Source organism: Diadema antillarum, unplaced genomic scaffold (assembly GCF_040938485.1).
Source record: "Diadema antillarum isolate AM-2024a unplaced genomic scaffold, OU_Dant_1.0 seq00001379_RagTag, whole genome shotgun sequence".
Classification (NCBI taxonomy): Eukaryota; Metazoa; Echinodermata; class Echinoidea; order Diadematoida; family Diadematidae; genus Diadema; species Diadema antillarum.
In genome coordinates, this window is record NW_027272138.1 from 805,001 (window position 1) to 824,235 (window position 19,235).

The window sequence follows — 19,235 nt, forward strand, 5'->3', positions numbered from 1 at the left end:
CACCCAGGTCGAGGAAGAGAAAACAATTGGTAGAACTGGTAAATCTGTGCTTCTGTGTATATCTGCAAAAAAAAAAAAAAAAAAAAAAAAAAACGTTAAAGATTATATTAATATCACTGTTACAAGCCTGAGTAAAAAGTTACAAGTCTTTAGATGAGATATTAGAAAAACAGTTATTGAAAACAATACAGTATAGTGGGTTTATTCGGGAACATTGTACGGTTAAGTCTGCTACAAAGAGGAGTATTATGCCTTGAATATCATTGACAGAGAGAGGTCCCAATGCAGTGGGTAAGATTAATTGTTCCGGCAGCATTATGATTTCATTGCAAGAATTTGTTTAATAGTTCAAGTTTTCGCAAGCAATGATCTTTCTGGAGTGGATTTCCATTCCCTCGTAGGAAGAACCAAGTTCTCCACTGAACCTGTGAGAGTTTGAACTTTTTCTTCTGGTTTTTAAGAAACATCTGGTGGCACAACTGTGTGGTAGCCAGACACTTTCATTTCTAACCACACTTTGTTGTCCTTTTGCTGGATGTAGATTGGTGACTGCTTTGCATGTCTACCACCACTTTTCCCTTCCTTACCAAGAAGAACTAAAGGGAGGAAGAGGTTAGAGGTGCCATAAATCCTTCCCCGGCCTGCACTTTTTTAACTTTAAGCCTCTCATGAGGGTGATCCGATCTTTTGGGGGAAGGTCCCACCTCTAGAGCTGTGTGGCTGAGAGTGACACCGAAATGCAAAGTGCATTTAAAGGTGCAAGTACACTCACAGGAGTGATTCTTCTGTTGAACACGGGATTGCGGTGGGAAGTGGGAGAAATAATGTGCACTTTGTAATATGTGTGTGCTCTGTGCCAAGAATCTTTATTTTTCTTTGTTATCCCTACCTGTGAGAGATAGAGTATTTATGAGTGTCTCAGATATACCCCTATTCTTAGCACGAAGTAAAGGAATAATCCCTGTCCAACCTGTGTCATGAGTGACAAGATTATGTGAGATATTGTTCTGAGCAAGATGAATCTTATTGCCTTCTCTCTCTTTTCTCTCTCTCCTTCTCTGTCTCTCACTCTTTCTCTCCTTATATATATCTGTCAAATTAAAAGTAGGCCTGAATGTATCAAATTAATGTTTATGATTATCCTACAAGAAGCTTTTCACAGAATGTAAAGACAAATACGGTCATAATACTATACAGTTCATCGTTCAATAGTTAATGGGTTCGTTAGGATTATCCACTGACCTTTTCAGTTAATACCTTTATCATGTATTGTCTGTCTAGAGAAAGTATCAATTATCATCATGTTGCTCCAGATACAAAATCCAAAACCCAACATCTTTCTTTACTTAGAGGATTATTTTTTTTTTCTAGGTAGCACTGCTGGTACTGCTACATGTACTTGCGCTCTGTCACATGCCCTCGAAACTTTTATCCTCAAATAACGATTGGCATGAGTATAGGTTGGCACAAAAATAGCGAGCGGTAAAATTTAGATAAAACAGCCCCTTGACTTTTTTGCTGTGAGAAGTAGAACCAGTCTCTAAAATCTTGTCTTTATCTCCTATAATTGCTGGAAAGTATTATGTGAGGAGTTCTGATGAGGTGTTTGCATGACACGTTGTTACTTCGGCAGGTAGATATTGTCCCTCTTTTTCTCGTGAACCCTTAATTATTTTCCTGCTACTAGGTTATTTGATATCAGCTCTCACTCTATTGAGTTTCTAACTAAAGGTAGTATTCCTTGAAGAGCATCCGGACCCATTACATATATGCAAAGATGAAAGCATTCGACGAGATCAGCAGTTTGACAGTTCATACTGACCAAGAAGATGTCCCTGCCTCACATTGTTACTTCTTGTCCATTAGACGCCAGGAGAGAGATGGAGAGAGATATATATTTAGCTCAGTGACTTCCAATTTGGCGGATGGAATCCCCACAAAGACGACGATATTTAATCTCCCGAGAATGGATCAAAATGCAGCTAGCCTCGCTGATCTTGCAGCACTGGGGAATTTTCCTTGAACAGGTCTTTCTCTTTTGCTGTCATTGTATTGCTACTGGAAAGATGAGATGATGATGGGGGGGGGGGGCAGAGTGGAAAGACCTCGATCGTTTCTTCCCTTTTTTTCTTATAATAGTTCTTAATTCAAGATGAAGAAGCGCTTGAGAAGGTCAGACATATAATGTGAAATGCCGAGCTGAATTCTTAGAGGAAATTCTTGCTTGTTCATTTTTATTTTTTGGCAGCATTTTTTTTTTTTTTTTGCGCCATTTATTTTTGGATGCAGCTCATTTTGAGTTTTAATGCCTTCATCCCAAAGAGTACCAGCATCATTATTACTGAAATGTTTAATCACATGCCAATTAGCAATCAGACAGAGACATATGGTAGTCTGTAAAATGTCATGGTAAGCCATGAAGGAGAGAAATATATGTATGTTTTTATCTTGTATTCAAATCTTATACTTTTCTATCAAATGGTTGAGAGCCAGTAAGGGTAAAGCATAATGTGCAGAGTATTTGTTAGTATTCTTTCCGCATGTAAGGATAAAAGAAATTTATGATTCTCACAGTTAGGTTTTGCTGAATAGCAATTTAGTGTACAAGTTTGAATCAAGTCAAGCTCTACCATTCTGGACTCCAGTGTAATAAAAGACAGTTAAGTTACCCCCAGAGCAGCGTCCATTTTTTTTCCTGCCAAATATGCAGTTTGACCATGGCTTGACATCCCTTGTGTCACTTCGGTCTGAAGGTGACCCTTGGGTGGACAGTCCATTCCATCACCTTCAGGTCACCTTTTGACCCCTGAGGGCGTCATCAGAAATGCGAAAATTGAAAGGGCGCAAGTCCCACCTCAGTGACAATCATACTGCTGACATTCAGGAGTCCAGAATACATGAATCTCTTCAGGTTGGGGGAGAGAGAGAGAGTTTGAGGAAGGGGGATGGGGGAAGAAGGGGGGGGGGCAGGCTGTGGGATTGGGGTCATTTTCTGACTGATTGAATGAAGCGAGGACTCATTTGCTGAGAGAGGGACCGGAGTGTTTCTTTTCAGCCCACAACAGGAGGAGCCCTGATTGAACATCACACTTGTGGAATACTGACCTCGTAACATCACGCTGGGGAAATTGCGGCCGGAGTGTTCAAAATTGGGAAGGGAGCACTGGGGTTAGAACAGGTGCGAGGGGTCTGGTTTGATGTACCCTATAAAGCTCCCATGCTCACATGTGATGCAGTGCAGCACTTGGCCCAGGGACACAGATGTGTCCAGCTCTTCATGGTAGTTGTAGTTCTGTGTTTGTTGTATCGGTTTTAAAAGGAGTATGGCCAAAGGGGGAGGGGGGAAGGCATTGGCCCTGGATGAGAGATGGCTAAAGATAGCCTCCCAGCAGGTCTGCCTCATGTTGGACCACTTGCTCATTCTGTCCATCAAGCTGCATACGCTGGGTGCATAAATCAGCGGCTGGTTGTCCTATACAACATAACCAGTGGCCATCCACCCCCCCTCCCCCCCACCTCCCTCTTGTGATGGACATGCTCAGAAATGGCGTAGTAAAGGACAAGTTTGTTTTCAGTCTAACAGTGCAACTGCTCGATCCAGTGAGAGTTGTGAGTGTGCGGAAAGAAATGCCGGATGGATAACTTTGGGATTTTAGACAGTTGCGTGTTAAGATAAGACTACTAGCGCTCTTATATCTATGTTACATGTATATGTGTGTGTAATGTGTGTATAATTCAATTGGTCTGTGTCTCTTCAAATTTTTTTGGTTTGTTTGTTTTCAACTTTGGCTCCCCTTTTCTTCATTTTCCAGGAGGAACTATTTCTGCGGCAAAAGATGAAGGACAAAAAAGCAATGGAGGAGACAAACAACAACAACAATGTAACACAGGTAACACATTCAGATTTTATCCTCACATCATTTAAGCTTTAGAAGGACAAAAACAGTAACAAAAACTAACTCAGATATCAGTTGGATTATTGTAACAGTCTATCATAGTGGCTAATTGCATTCTCAGTATGCCTCCATCTTTTTTTGCTTATGAATTACAATATTTTGCACCTCTACAAAGTTTTTCGACAATGATGGAATTTCAAGTCATGTTGGTGTCCAGTTGTATTTTCTGCAGTAGAAGTAAGCAAGGTTTACTTTGTCAAGTCTTTCAGGGATGCATTCACAAATGTACAACTAGATGCAGAAATTTCTAACTTGCTCAAATAATCTGTTTTTGTTTTTGTTTTTGGAGGGGGTTGAGTAAGCCACCAAATGCTGCGTAAAATAGGTTGATTTTGTCACTTTTACCCATTCATTTGTGACAAACTGAGTCCAGTTAGGAAGATGAATGCCTGATATTTATGTGGTGTGACACTGCTTGCCATACATAAACCATAATAGAATGTGAAATTGTGACGAAAACTATGAGTGACGCTATCGCACAATCAACCTTTCTATAATGGGACTACTCTGGAGTTGGTCAAGGATAAAATTAGATGGAATTAGGAGAGAGAGAGAGAAAAAAAAAAAGAAGAAAACCCTCCCCTTTGGACAGGAGAAAAAAATATAAGCTTGATAAATAGTGTGAATCAACATAGTGTGATTGTACAATCACAGCAGTTTTGCTGGCATCTGTTCAACTCATAATACTCATTCGGGAGATGTTTGGTGTAGCTAGACGTGTGACTTTGACATCAAAGGCACAATTACGCCGCCCTTTCAGATGAGCTCAGTACTAGCCTTGGACTCTGTTAAACAGGCATGGTCAAACATAGGCGGTACACTTTTGTAACAGCTAAAACAGTCACGCTCTGCACGCCGCGACTGTTAAAGAATTCGTCAAGGTTCAGGAGTTTTTTTTCCCTTCAATTGCAAAAACCACTTTGCATCACTCACCATCCACCGTCTCAAGATGCGATAATTACGTGACAAGCCAGGGAGATAGTGAGGGGAGTGATTCCGCTGTAATGTTTGCCATGATGATTTGATAAGTCAGGCATTGGCAGTGTCTCCTCTTCAAATAGAGGATGCGAGAGGTGGGGGGGGGGGGGGTAGGGGGATCTTTAGCATGATTGAGATGTTGAACAAATGAGAAGTAACCTCTCCTATCAGCCAGAATCGGAGAGGGAGAAGGGACGAGGCCTTGGTTTCCTCCCAATGACATCACGAGATGATTATTTTCAGGGAATTCCGGGATGTCGCAGAAACCAGCCGGTAATTCGGCGACGAGGCCAGCATGCGCGCCCGCTTTGGTTTTTCCCAAGGTGAGCAAATTTGTCGATGTGCGTGCCCACCAAGAGGAAGAGGATGCAAGATGATGATGTATTCTCACGGTTGCAAGGTTTGCCGGAAGTGGAGCATAGTAACAGGCACCTCTCGTCCCCGGATGAAAGTCCCTTTTCTTGGAAACCAGAATTTCACCTGCCATTCCCTGAAGCATGCCCAGGGGAACAAGATGACATCTACTTCAAAGTGCAGATTGCTAATCATCGCTTGCCAAGGACATGCAAATTTTTATTGCCTGCACTTTTAAGTTCCTCAGAGGTGCCTTCCTCTGGCTTGATTTTGCTTTGATGATATTTTTCAGGGACATTAGTGGATATGGGAATAGTATCCTTAAAGGTGAAAGAGAAAAAAAAAACCCTGAAAGAAGGTAAAGGCAAAATAAGTTACAAGAGGAATACAGAAATTACATCATAAGTGCCCGCATGCCAATGACAAAATTGATGGACTTCCATAACCTTGATAAAAAAAAGAAAAAAGAAATTGATAAGAAAAAGATACACTGATTGAGGACAGCTTTGAATAAAGTGTTCTCTGTGACTTTCCCAGTGATTGTAGAAAGCAATTACTGATTGCTCTGATCCTTGGTTTTCTTCTGTTTCCTTTCCTTTTTTCATAGCACATTTTGATGGGTTTTTTAATTAGTTATCACTTCATCTTGCTATTGAAATCTTTTTCCTTCCTCTTCTTCCTTCCATATAAAACCTCTAGGCAGTCTAGTTTTAATTGCAAGTTCTTTCTCTGGTTTTTGTCACGTGTTACGTGCATTCTAAGTTCAGTTCAATTGGATTAGGTTCAGTGAATCAGACTTTCCACCCCCCCCCCCCCCCCCCCCTTTTCCCAATTACTGACAAGGAGAATTCTTGAACCCAGAGTCAAGGGGGCCATCAAGGGTTTGGTCGACTTTGAGCAAATTTCCTTGGACAGAGGTAAATTTATCATTCATTTCCCTCTGTCATTCATTTTGCTGCCCGACTCCCTCATTGGAAATGAACTTCAATAATGCAGGGCCCCCTGTACATCCATCTTGCCACTGTTGTTGCTTCTAGCACTACCTGGACCGGATGACTTGAGTTGAGAAGCAAGCTCCCGAGATGACAATTGATACTGTGCACTCAGTTGTATATTAACTAATGAACACACTAGGGTGTTTTATGTCTTTCTCGTGGTTCCAGAAATAGAGTACTGAGGCAGGAATGGAGAGGGATATGATGAAGCAACTGAAATAAAAAAGGGGTGGGGGAACATCTCCATTGCTGTAGCAACGACGAGGTATCCTTGTGTGAGGGATCAAGTGGTGTAGATGTGGTAGCAAGCAGGTAATGACAGTGAGTTAATGGAGATGGGTGATGCATCGCTGGAAAATAAGTGACAAAGATAAAGTCACACGAGGCTTTGATGCTGCTGTAAGATGGCCTGCACGGAAGCTGATTTGTCTGCCCTGACACGTCAAGGCAATTTATTCTGTGTACTGACACTCACTTTGTGCCCATACTCATCCATTGTCGTAATTAGGTCAAATTAGACAAGTGGCAATCAATGCGCATAGGCTGGTAATGAAGCTGGTATAGATTTTTTTTTTTTTTTTTTTTGTTCTGTAAGTGATTTATCCTTGGAAAGAAAAAAGAAATCCTTGTTTTTCATTTATTTTTCTTTTTTAATCGAGTCACTGATTGTAGCTTAAAAGCAAGTTTCATGAAGATGTGATGTGTCTCTGAGATTTCATCATTGATGTGTATCATTGAATGGCCAAATGTCGCATGGGCTGCCATTGACATCCTCCTCCCTTTGTTTGTTTGTCTGTTTGTTTGTTGTTGTATATGGTCATTGTGCTCTGGAGCAAATTTTGAGCAGTCAGTTTGTCCAGGAGGGATTTCACACTAATGAAAGAAGTCGTTCGACAAGTTTATAAAACACCTTGCACCGTAATTGGGCTGTTTATTGTTTGTGTCTTTCAATTTAAGCAAACTCAAAGATTCGCCCCTAACATGTTTGGCAAATCATGTGGGGCATCTTGTCTTTTCAATTGTGCTGAATTTGACCTAGTAATAGTAGTATTCACTTCAGCCATGGCGTAGGCTATGTAAATGATAGGAACCTACTGTGTCATGGTGGTGTATCAAGAGTAAAAGTTGTTTGTGTGTTTGTTTGACGGGCCATGGATATTGTGTTATAGGTGTTGTATTGAATGTTGTTTACATTTCACAATTATTATGGGGTATGCCACTGTATTTCAACACTCAGTAAGTGCATTTGGCAAAACAAGATTACTTACGAGTTTTTTTGTTGATCTGAAACCCTCCTTTTTGTCATCACACCGATGCCATTCTTATGTTTGTTAACTGCCCCCCCCCCCCCCCCATTAAAAACCGCTGATGTACATGATTAGGTATACGGTGATTTTAAAAGTGTAGCAACATCGAATGATTTATGCACTTCTTTTGCAACACAGTCGATATATCATTACCATGTCACAGTGCAGTATTCGTGTCAAAGTACACTGCCTTCAGCTAAGTGCATGATTACATTTTGAAAGATGTGGGAGTGGATTTTTTTTTTTTTCACTTGAACATTGTCTATCAAGTTTCAATCCCCTCTTGTCAAATGTGTCTTGTCAAATGTGTGGCCACATTTGTTATCCCTGAGGATAAAAGATTTTAATTTCTGTGCTCTTTACAGTGGAATGCCTTGACTCACACTTTGTATTGTTGTTACTCCCGAATGTTTCATAATGCACTTGGATTCCAGGTGTTCATTTTTCATTGACTGAGTGGTGATCAACTGTTTAGCTCGCTTTGTGATCTGACAGATACCTGAAAAGAGGCCCTCAGATAATGTCTTTTGAAGAGTAAACGACCACTGATATATCATACGCTGTCAGAGAATTTGTGTTTGGTCTTATGAGTAGAATCGCTGGTGATTCATCTTTTCCAATGTATGAACAGTATGATCTTTTACCTTGTGGTTCCTTTGGGTGAATGAAATATCTTCGCAAGAAAAGGCTTTCACACACCCTAGAATTCAATAAAAGAGAAGAATGTCCTTATCCCTTATTCATTTGGAAGTCAATAAATGATGTCACATTGAGACTCACCTGAATTACTGTACTAGCAAATATACTTTCTCAGTCAAATTTCGTACCTGTTTTCACACCTTTCCGTGAATGCCTTGAGTCCTGCAATGTGTTTTTGTTCCTGTGTGATGTGTTAATTCTAATTGTTGCTAGACATTTTCCCCATGCAGGAAGGAATGAATGCAAATGAAATACAGCAACCAAGTACTAATTAGATTTCATTGTGTGGAACTTCTCACTGATCATGGCAGTGAAGATTTATATTATCAAATCAGTTGACTGATTTCATTATTTTGTTTTCCTACACCCACGCACCCCTCTCCCAATACCATCCAACCTTGGAACCACCTCCTTTTCCCCTTCTGTTTTTCTCCCATTTCCACTCTCTCTCCCCCTCCCTCTTTCCCCCTCCTCCCCAATCCCCTCCCCCTCCTCCCCTCTTCATCTTCCTCCTCCTCCCCTTCCTCCTCCTCCTCTTCCTTCTCCTCCTCTTCCACCACCCCCATCTCCTTCCTCCTCCTCCCCTCCTCCTCCTCTCTTCCTCCCCCTCTCATCCTTCCTTCCTCTTCACCCCCCTCCCCCTTCCCTCCTCCTCCCCCTTTTACTTCCTCCAGGCGGCTCTGAAAGTCCTGAGTGAGGATGGGACGACCAAGATCTGTCAGGTGGACGGCAGTCATCGGGTGGAGGAGATCTGCCGTCAGATGGTCTCACGGAACCACACCCTCAATGACAAGAGCTGGTCCCTAATTGAGGAGCTAACAGATTTGGACTTGGGTGAGTATTGTACCCTGGCACTATGCAATGTCTTTGTCCTTGCAAATTTTGCGAGTCAACTGATATTTGCCTGCAAAGTGAACAACTCGCAAAGATATTGCCTGCCATAACACAAATAATCTGTGTAACTTCACCGGGTTAGGAAATCACGCACTCTTTTGTCGTCTTGTGGGATGATGCATCTTTTTCATTCTGTAAATGGGGTTCTCTGTATAGCCACCCGTGGAAGACTTGTCTTCAGTACACCCGTGGTACATGTATGTTCCCTGTTTCTGCATTCATCATGAGAGCTCTGTCACTCCAGTTTGAGAGTGGCAATAAATGCAGTTACCATGGCAACAAGTTGGCCATTTTAAACTGTATAGTTGTAGTAACATACATTTAGTATTAGGAGGAAGGGTGGGAAAAAGAGGTGTTACATGTTTGCCCTCTCTTAAAAGATCACAAGAGCAGTGCAAGAAATGCCTTACAGTTTGCTCTAATATTAACTGTGGTTTGAACATCCCACTCCTTTAAAAAAAAAAAAAGTAAAAGAGGGGCTAGATACTAGTAAAGGAATCGCAATGCCATCAACTCCCTTTCCTGCCTGAAATGGCCAAATGTAATCTGGGATGATGAGGTTTCAGACACAAGGGCACATGTATGATAGATGAGCAAATGCGTGGAGATTACCTTGTACTCTTTGAATAAAATAGGTAGAACGCAGAGAGAGAGAGAGAGACAGACAGACAGACAGACAGACAGAAAAAGAGAGAGAGAAGACAAATTAGGAGATACACATGGCTGCAGTAAATGAGGACACTGAAGGTGACACGACAACAAAGCTAATGGGCTCTTCTCACAGCCATCCATGGATTTTCTACCGATTTATCAAGGAGGGTGCGAGTGCCAGTAGTTTTTTTTTTTTTTTAAGCCAAGCTAAAGCAGGGTTTGCTACCTATGGTAGTGGGTTATCCTAGCTGTTGCCTAGCAATGTGTGCATCCTAGCAACTGCACATCTTGTTGCCCTGTAGTTCAGTGGTTTGATGGGAGTGCATCTCTTTCTACTAAAGGGGTACAGTAGGAGCTGACACTCTTCTTCCTAGTAGCCACCTGTTTGTGTGTATATATGTGTGTATGTGAGTGTGTGTGTGTGTGGGGGGGGGGGGGTTGGTTGCGGGGTGATCCAAGCATGAGGGGATGGGGCAAAGAAACGGGAGGGGGCATAGGAGAATTTCTGGAGCTACTCCCGTATCATAGCTGACCGCTCTGCTTGGTTCAACCCAACTCGAAAGGGGGCTACAAGAGGCAGCGCCAGGAGTGGAGTCAAAAAGTCAAAAGCTGCACATGTGAAAAAAATACTGCAGAATTTGTTTTCCATGTGCTTATCATCTGCCAATGTCATTTGCTATTGTTGGAACCAAGACCTTTTCCTGCCCCTCCCCACCCCCCCCCCCCCAAAAAAAAAAATAAGAGAAACCTTTTCATTCTCTGAACAAAGTATGATTCATACTGTTTGAAGGAATGGGCTTCCAATGCAATTTTTTTTTTAATCCCGTAGGTCTTTAAATGGCTAGAGATACTCCTCATATATGTGGAAATGATGAAACCAGTGATCTGACAATTAAATGTTACTTACAGAAGAATCTTGGAACACAGCCCAAGAGATAATTTCACATGCAAGATCATGATGAATCACAAAGACATTTGCTCAACTTAAATTGTTTTGAAGGAGGTGGGGGGGGGGGGGGAGAGGTTCAAATGGAGCAGCTATGGTGGTTATAATGATACTGTCTTTATTGTCTCATCCAGGGTTGCCTCTTTAGAGTTGCTTTAGCTTTACCAGAGGGCACCTTGCCAAATATCATAACCATAGCACTATTAGGTAAGCATTTGTACGCCTTCACAGAGATGGGCATTGTGGGTAAACACGTTGATCAAGAATGTAACAACAGGGCAGGAGTGAAATTCAAGCCTTCATTTGAAATTTGAGTCTTGATTTCCACAATACCACAGTACACCCCCCCCCCCCCCAAAAAAAAAAAAAGAAGAAAGAGAGAAAAAGAAAAACAACTAAAACAAAAACAAAAAATAACAAAAGAAGGCAGACTTTGAAAGGCATACAAGTTTGTATGTATTTGTTAGCTTGTTTGTCTTGTGAATTATGTTATTGGTAGGCTGTAAGCTTTTGTTTGGGATGTATGTGTGTGTGTGCTGTCTCTGATAAGGCAATTTCCAATAAGGGTAGCAGACTTTGTTTGAGTTCGAATGGCAGGCATCGCGTTTCCTCAAAGTGAAATAGATATGAGTAAACATAAATATTGCAGCAGCACTTCACCGAGCATGTGGAAGCTTGCCAGAGGGGAGTTAATTGTGTTTGCATCCAGGGGTTACCTGGTGTTCATTTCCTGTTCAAAATGTTAATTGCCGCAGCCAAAGATTGTTCCAGGCAAACACCAAGAGATAGCAATCGAAGGGCCCCCATTCCAACCTACTTGATGATGCTACGAGATTCGACTTTGGCTTGGAAGACGGGAGAAGGGGGAAGAAAATCAATCAATCAAGAAGAGAAATGGGAACCGCAAACCCAAAGTTGAAACACCTGTGAACATGAATAGAGACTGTAGGTGAAGCAGGGGAACCAGACTTTTATTGGACCGTAGAAGTGGTACGATTATGGCGTAATGACGTTAGCTTGGTATTTTGCCAAATTGGTGCATCTGATAGATAGAGAAAGAGCAAGCGCGGGAAAGAGAGAGACAGAGATAGAGCGAGCGGAGACAACTCTGACGTGATTGAAAATTAAAAGGAAAAGAATCTTATTAAAGTCAGTACATAATATGAGACTCCCCTACCCCTACCCCTTAGTTCCTACCCCTTTTCTTCTTCCTCTTCTTCCTCCTCCTCACACACACACACACACACACACACACACACTTTCTCTTCTCTTCCTTTTTTCCTCTTTCTCCCAATCTATCTGTTGTTGTTTTTTTTATATCTGTCTATAATTTGATTCAATTTTATTTCTTCATTTTCTTTCTCAAATTTGTACAGCTAACAAATCATCTAAGTGAATTCAAAATACAGTTTCACCCAATTAAACAATATCTTGGAGACTGACCTAGTCACAAATAAATCAGTCAATTACAAGGAGGAATTACCAGTAATGTTTACACATTTGCAGAGGGATAAAGGAAAGAACAGTAAACGCAGGAGACCGCCAGCATAAGCAGAAACTTAAAATGTTGACGGCCTCTTTGATATCCTTTTCATGTGTGAAATAATGTAATTAAGACATCATCATTTCTTGTTAACTGTTGCATCATCTGCCATTAGTTTTGGGTTCCGGTACAGCTTTAACCCCCTATACCATCTAGGAGTTTCTTGCAGTGTCAAAGTTTACTCACTGAAGGAAACATGAATTGAATTTCACACCCATTTTGCATGGGTTATTTTAACAAATTATCAACACAAGGAGATCAAATTGGTTTAGGGAACAGGACGATGCCAGGATGAGCTAAATCGGGCAAAGATACACGTTATCTTGCACAGCACAAAGCACTCACACACACACACACACACACACACACACACACACACACACACACACACACACACACACACACACACACACACACACACACACACACACACACACGCGCACACACACACAGGCACATGCACACATCTGCCCTCGCAAGGATGGCCACAGGCGGTTCAAGGGCTGAGGGGTTAATGCAAATGACACTGCTGGAACCTTGAACCTGTAGCTTTCTAGGCAACCTGCCAAAGAATTGCATCAGTTCAGCAAATGGGAGAACATTATTTGGTCTCGCCACCTTCAGGGATGTCAATATTTCATTTACTGATAAAGCTGATACCTACACACTCACCATCATAAATATATGGACGGACTTTTAATGGTTGTTTGGGTTTTATGTGAGGGCGAGGGTGCGTGTGTGCATGGACCTACAGTAGGTCCATGGTGTATGTGAGCCTGTGGGTGTGTGTGGTGGAGCTGTTCTGGTATTTTCTAAGTTTGACTATTTCCTAATTATATATTTTGCCCATGCAGGTTTTGTTGTTTGCAAAAATGCCTTGAAGTCTTCCTGGCATTTCCCTCCAATGTTTTTTGGAGTAGGGAGATGAGAGAGTGATCATGAGATGGGTGGGGGGGGGGGGGGGGGTGATGACTTTACAAAACGACAAAAGATTTAGGCTTGATATTCCTCTCACCTACAAGTGCATACACACAGTGCATGTGTGCAACATGCTCTGGGGCACAGTCATGTGTTCCACATTATTAAGTTACATAATTATGTAACTCTAACATAATTATGTAACTCTATGGATTCATTTCACTCAATGGATTCACACTTGTACCCCCCCCCCCCACTCATTACTGAAGCATGTGCACACACAAGACCTCATGCAGTGAGTAACTTCTTGCAGAACTTTATGAATATAGCTACATCACATGTGGGTTGGCAATGGGTTGATGGAGCTCGCTACATCCCTTGCACTATTCTTAGACAGGAAAGAACATGGGTCCAATTGGTGTATATCGGATTTATTTCAAGCATTACTTATTGTTAGTTACGACTTTTTTGGAGGTTTTAGTTGACCTCATGAAGTGTGATGTAAAATGATTTTCAAATGTTGGTACAATGCATATCAAAAGAAGAATGAGTTCATAATTCAATTTTGTACAGTTTTAGTGGGTGGGGAATTAAGTTGGGGTTTTTTGTTTTTGTTTTTGATATGTTTTGTTTTTTTGCCAAAGTGTGGTCATTATATGTTTTTTTTTTTTGGACACCAAGCAAGGAGCAGTGACTGCATGAGTGTGTATATTGCTCCTGCCTTTGTTACCTTTGGTACGTGCCAATGGTACAAGGCACAATTAGGGTAGCCTTTTGTCGCGACAGGGTGTTTTGGTATTTTCCGTTGCTACGTAACATTTGCATTGCTACATACTATGTTTGTCAAATATTTGTGACATAATATCAAAGGGATTCCACTAATAAAGTGATAGTGAATGCCTAAATGTAGGTTTAGAAATTAAATGGGAATTTAAGGAATTTTTTCTTCAAAGTGGTCTTTTTGAATAGGAATTACATGTGGCAAAATACCGGATATTGCCCTAAAAAGAATCCAAATGGGGACATTTTTGCAGTTTAGTAGATTACTTTTGCTAGTTTATTTTCTTAAAGAAGAATAGCATCAGTATGTCGAGAATTTGATCGTCCAGATTTAGTCTGAAGGAAGCCTCATTTGAACTTCACTCACAAGCTGCACGTATGTTATGTAAATGCTTTCTTCTCAATGCTCTTTAAAAGAAAAGCAAGATTTGTTGTTTTGCTTTTGTCATTACTCATCATTTGATAATAGCCAATGACTTCAACTATACTTTAACTGTAATGTATATTTGAAAACTGATATATCTCATGACACATATCAGATTTATGAGGACCTAAATTTGTGAGGGTTGATAACGCAGAGCAAACTTTACAGAAAGAGAAATAATCCTAATCACTTACATCAAGTTTTGGCTCGAGTACTTCCTCTGTTGTATAATAGATAACAACTGTTTGTTTTCGTAACTTTTATGTCCTGGGTAAATACAGACAGATAGGCTAACGCATAAGATATGCCAATGGGGCTGCTAGTCGCTTGCAAGTGAGTTATTGATTTTGTGAGGCGAGGGAACACACTCCTGGTTACGTGACAAAAATCCCTAATTTTAATGGAATTTCTACAAATGAAATATTACAGAATAGAATCTCTGCTTAATTCCACTACTGTAAACGTGGAAATTTTTGGAGTGTTGAAATTTTCGCGCAACCAGAAACTAGCGCGAAAATAAAAGCATGTGAATATTTTTGCCTGCCATTATGTTCGACTAGTTGAGGTCTTGATTTCGCGAAATTAAAAACATGTGAAACTCTTCTTAACCCGCTGAGCGTGAAAAATTAGTCGCGCGAAAATATCCACTTCTACAGTATTCTGAAACATGTCTTGCAATTGATTATCTTCATATGTGACAAAATAGCCAAAGCTGAATGATTTCATAGGAGGCGCCCCTTCCCAATCTGATGTTGTTTTGTAGCTAACATATTGAGTCCTTTCCTGTAACTATGGTACCCATAGAGCATTATCCTTCAACATTAGTGTAATCATACTGATTTATTAGTAGACCATCTCATCTGTGAAAAAACAAACAAACAAATCACACTCAAAACAGCTAACACAACAGGAAGCTTTTAAAATGTATCATTTTGTACTCAAAACAGAGGATGTAAACAAGTTTTCATTGATTCAATCTCTTTATCTCATGCTGTTTTATGTTAATGATGATGTGGAGAGGCAAGTTTTTGTATATTTTCATTTGACGGAATGGAATCTAGGCAGTACAATTTTACAACTGTATTCATGGTTAGGATTGACAACTGATGCAGAAATCAGTGCGAAAATACGCCAGGCTCCATCTAATCATAAATGTGGATTTGAAGGCAGAAGTTAATTTGCCTGGTAATCTTCTAATTCTGACTGAAGTCAAGGCTGTGATGATAATTGTGCAATCATACTGGTCTTCTTGCTGTGGGTTTCTTACATCACATTTTCAAGTGATGGTCACGTGATTTCAAGTCGTAGAAGTACTTGCGAATTCAACAATTTCCCCTCCTTCAAACAGAGAAGTTGATTTCAATAAATTTGGTGTTATTTTTCAATCACAGAAAATTCAATGACCAAGTTAATTGCATGTAATGACTTGTTTGTTTTCATTTGTATTTATTGTTTGTTTGTTTGTTTTTCAACAGAGAGAACGCTAGAAGACCACGAGAGTGTGCTGGAAGTGTATAAACACCACCTGAACTGCACGAGTAGCAAGCTGCACTTCAGGAAGGACTTCCGGAAGTACGAGATGTTCTGCAGTCCCAAGGTGAGCCTCTAAAAGCAGGGCACTTCGCTCTTTACTCGTCTCTCATTTTTTCATTGTTATTGTTGCCGTAGCTCTCTTTTTGTGTGTTTCTTTTCTCTCTCTCTCTCTCTCTCACACACACACACACACACACACACACACACAAACACACATTTTCTCTCCTTGTATTTCTCTATTTGTTGTTATGTGTGCTGGGAGGATGTACGATTCTGCCACAGACGGACTGATATATTTGTTTATGTTTACTGCATTCATTATGTGTTTGAAAGTTTTTGTTGTTATTGCTTTATCTTCTGAAAATATGGCATGGTATTCAATTTTTGACTTAACCTTTTTCCAATCATTTCTCCTTCTTCCTTTTTTTCTGTTGAGGGCAGATGTCAATTGTAATTGCTATAATCAGTCAGTAAAAACTTTATGTAGAAAGAGAAGAAGAGAGAGAGAGAGAGAGAGGGGGGGGGGAGAGATGACGCAGCAAACACAATTCTAGAGGCAATACCATTACATGTTCTTGTTACTAGCAAGATCCATCTACCTATCTGTGTATTCTTAGATTGCTGTTATACCAGAAGTAGGCGTGTATATGTTTCTGATTTCTCCAGTGCTGCACACTCAAGGGTGGTTCTCATAGTTTTAACTGCATGCAGTCATGATTATGCTGCCATGACGTGCAGTGTTGTGCTTGAACTTCACTTCCGCCACAAACACTCGAAGCAATGCAGATTTATGGCGAAAAGTTTCCGGATCTTGACACCTCTCGACTCGGGGTGTAGAGCAGGTTTCTCAAGATTTCATTTCTTCCCTTCCGTAACGGCATTATGATGGCTAGCTTGAAACCACTTTACCTCTTAGCCACAAGAAAGAGAGAGAGAGCGAGAGTGTGTGATAGATAGATAGATAGATAGATAGATAGATAGATAGATAGATAGATAGATAGAAAAATAGAAAGAGAACATGTGATAGATAGCTAGATAGATAATAGATAAATAGAGAATATATGATAGATAGCTGGAGAAAGAGAGAGACAGATGAAAAATGAGATAGGCATAGAGATACAGGTGGGTAGAGGAAGAGAGATGTATTATATGGAGAGAGAATATGTGATACAGTAGATAGACAGGGAGATAGGTATAGAGATACAAATAAGTAGAGGGAGAGAGAGATATATTACAGAGAGAGACAATGTGATAGATAGATAGGTGGATGGATGGAGAAAGAGAGGGAGAGAGAGTATATGTGATAGATAGATACAGTAGACGGAGAAAGAGGGGGAGAGATGAAAAAGAGAGATAGGTATAGAGATCTGACAGATAGGTAGAGGGAGGGAGAGATATATTACAGGGAGAGAGAGTATGTTTTAGAAAGATAGATAGATAGATAGATAGATGGAGAAAGAGAGGGGGAGATAAAAGAAAGAGATAAGTATAGAGATACAGATGGGTAGAGGGAGAGATATATTACAGAGAGGGAAAGAGAGGGAGGGATAGAATGTGATAGATATATGGAGAAAGTGAGAAAGAGAAAAAAATGTAAAAGGAACACTTGAGAGCAGTGGAAGCAAACACTCATGACACATCTCGCCAAATATACAACAGACCTCTTGAAACTCGTGTCGAGTGCGGACATATATCAAGATGTGGTTCTCTCAAAAACCTGTGTAAAGTGGGCAGCCTCTCCTCATGCATGAATATTGTTGCAAATCCCGCATCCACCACAAAATCCTTCAAAAAAGCTCTGGTTCTCTCCCTTGCTCAGTATTCAGAAATTCTTGCAATCACATTTTGTCAATTATTGTCAAGATGAAATTATAAACTATCTTGATGGGGGAAAGAAAAAAAACTGAGGTAGGGATTTTCCCTTCAGTTATCTGAAGTGTGATTTTTTTTTTGTGCAATTTCATATATAAATTTCACAAATTCAGGAACTAACTTACATATCCCACTATGATAGGTCATTTGTATCCTGATGAGAGGACATAGAGAGAAATTGACTCAAACAATATTATTTACCTGAATATGCCTCTGTACACAGCAGTAACATGCAGTAAGTGAATTGTGTAAATTTACTTCATCTCACAGTACACACTGGGTTTTTTCAAGTCATATCATTCATAAGTTTGAGGAAAAAAAATAAGACAGGGATAAGTTTGAAAAGAGAATGCAGAACCTGGAGTTCCGTGATCCCACAGGAGGGGAATGGAGAACTCTTGGATGTGTTCTAGCAGAAGTGTACTGTGAAATTAATCAAGACATAGGGGACGGCTTTTGTATCAGAACCACAAGGAATCTATATCAGAATGCTCTCTGTGCCTGGAGGGAGTGCTTTCCTTTGTGTTTGCACAGTGAAGTCCCCTGTCTACGTGCCCTCTCCAATATCCAATGAGTAAGATGAGATTGGTCACACTTTTTGTGGATGCGTGATCGCTCGCGAGTGCGTGCATGTCTTTTGTTTCATGTCCGAGTCTATGTCAGGGTCGAGTGTATCAGTTTTCCTTTCGTCTCGACAAGGATGAGACGTCGACGCTGCCTCGCCTCGGGGAAGGCATTCGAGGAAATTTCAGCCACCATTCCGGACGGGATGTAGTGATTGATTTTGTAGGTTGAATGCTAAAGCACCTGAAGCACTTTGTCTCCGCTCCCCCCCCCCCCCAAACACACACACACACACACACACACACACACACACACACTTCTTCTCCCCCCCCCCTTCCATATTCTGTGGAATAAATAGTTGTTGCAGCAATTGAGTCATACACAATGTCCAAGCTATTATCCAATGCTGTGTTCCCTAGCTGTCATCAGAAAGAGATTCCTCCAGGAATCAAACCAGCACCACAGGGGTCTTTCTGAAGGATCTTTTTTTTACCCCACGATGATGTCCTGCAGACTCTGGCAAGACTGAATCGAGCACTCCCAGTACGAATGCAGGCATATCTTCCGTCAGCAGTAATTCAAACGAGATGAGGTGGAAACGAGATACACTTCTCCCCTCCTCCATTCTTTCTCTTTTGCAGTCTCTAATGGGTTTGTCGTGGCACTTCAATATTTCTTTCCTTCTCTTTTCTCTCTGCATTCTCAACATCACGTTTTCCTCCCTGCTCCCTGTCAAGAGGAGTGGGGGGAAAAAAATGGGAAGAACGGCCGTCGGACCGTGATGCTGGAGAACCCGGAGCCGAAGATTGGAGGCAAAACAC

At 40.9% G+C, this 19,235-nt stretch overlaps 1 protein-coding gene across 1 annotated transcript in view; it reads left to right on the plus strand.

Moving 5' to 3' along the window:
- Window positions 1-19,235, plus strand: part of LOC139708860 (growth factor receptor-bound protein 14-like) — a 34,707-nt gene that overhangs the window by 1,438 nt on the left and 14,034 nt on the right. The window contains exons 3-5 of the mRNA XM_071620818.1: window positions 3,813-3,890; window positions 8,964-9,123; window positions 15,921-16,042. Of these exons, the coding sequence (XP_071476919.1) occupies window positions 3,813-3,890; window positions 8,964-9,123; window positions 15,921-16,042 (360 nt within the window). The remainder of the gene's footprint in view (window positions 1-3,812; window positions 3,891-8,963; window positions 9,124-15,920; window positions 16,043-19,235) is intronic.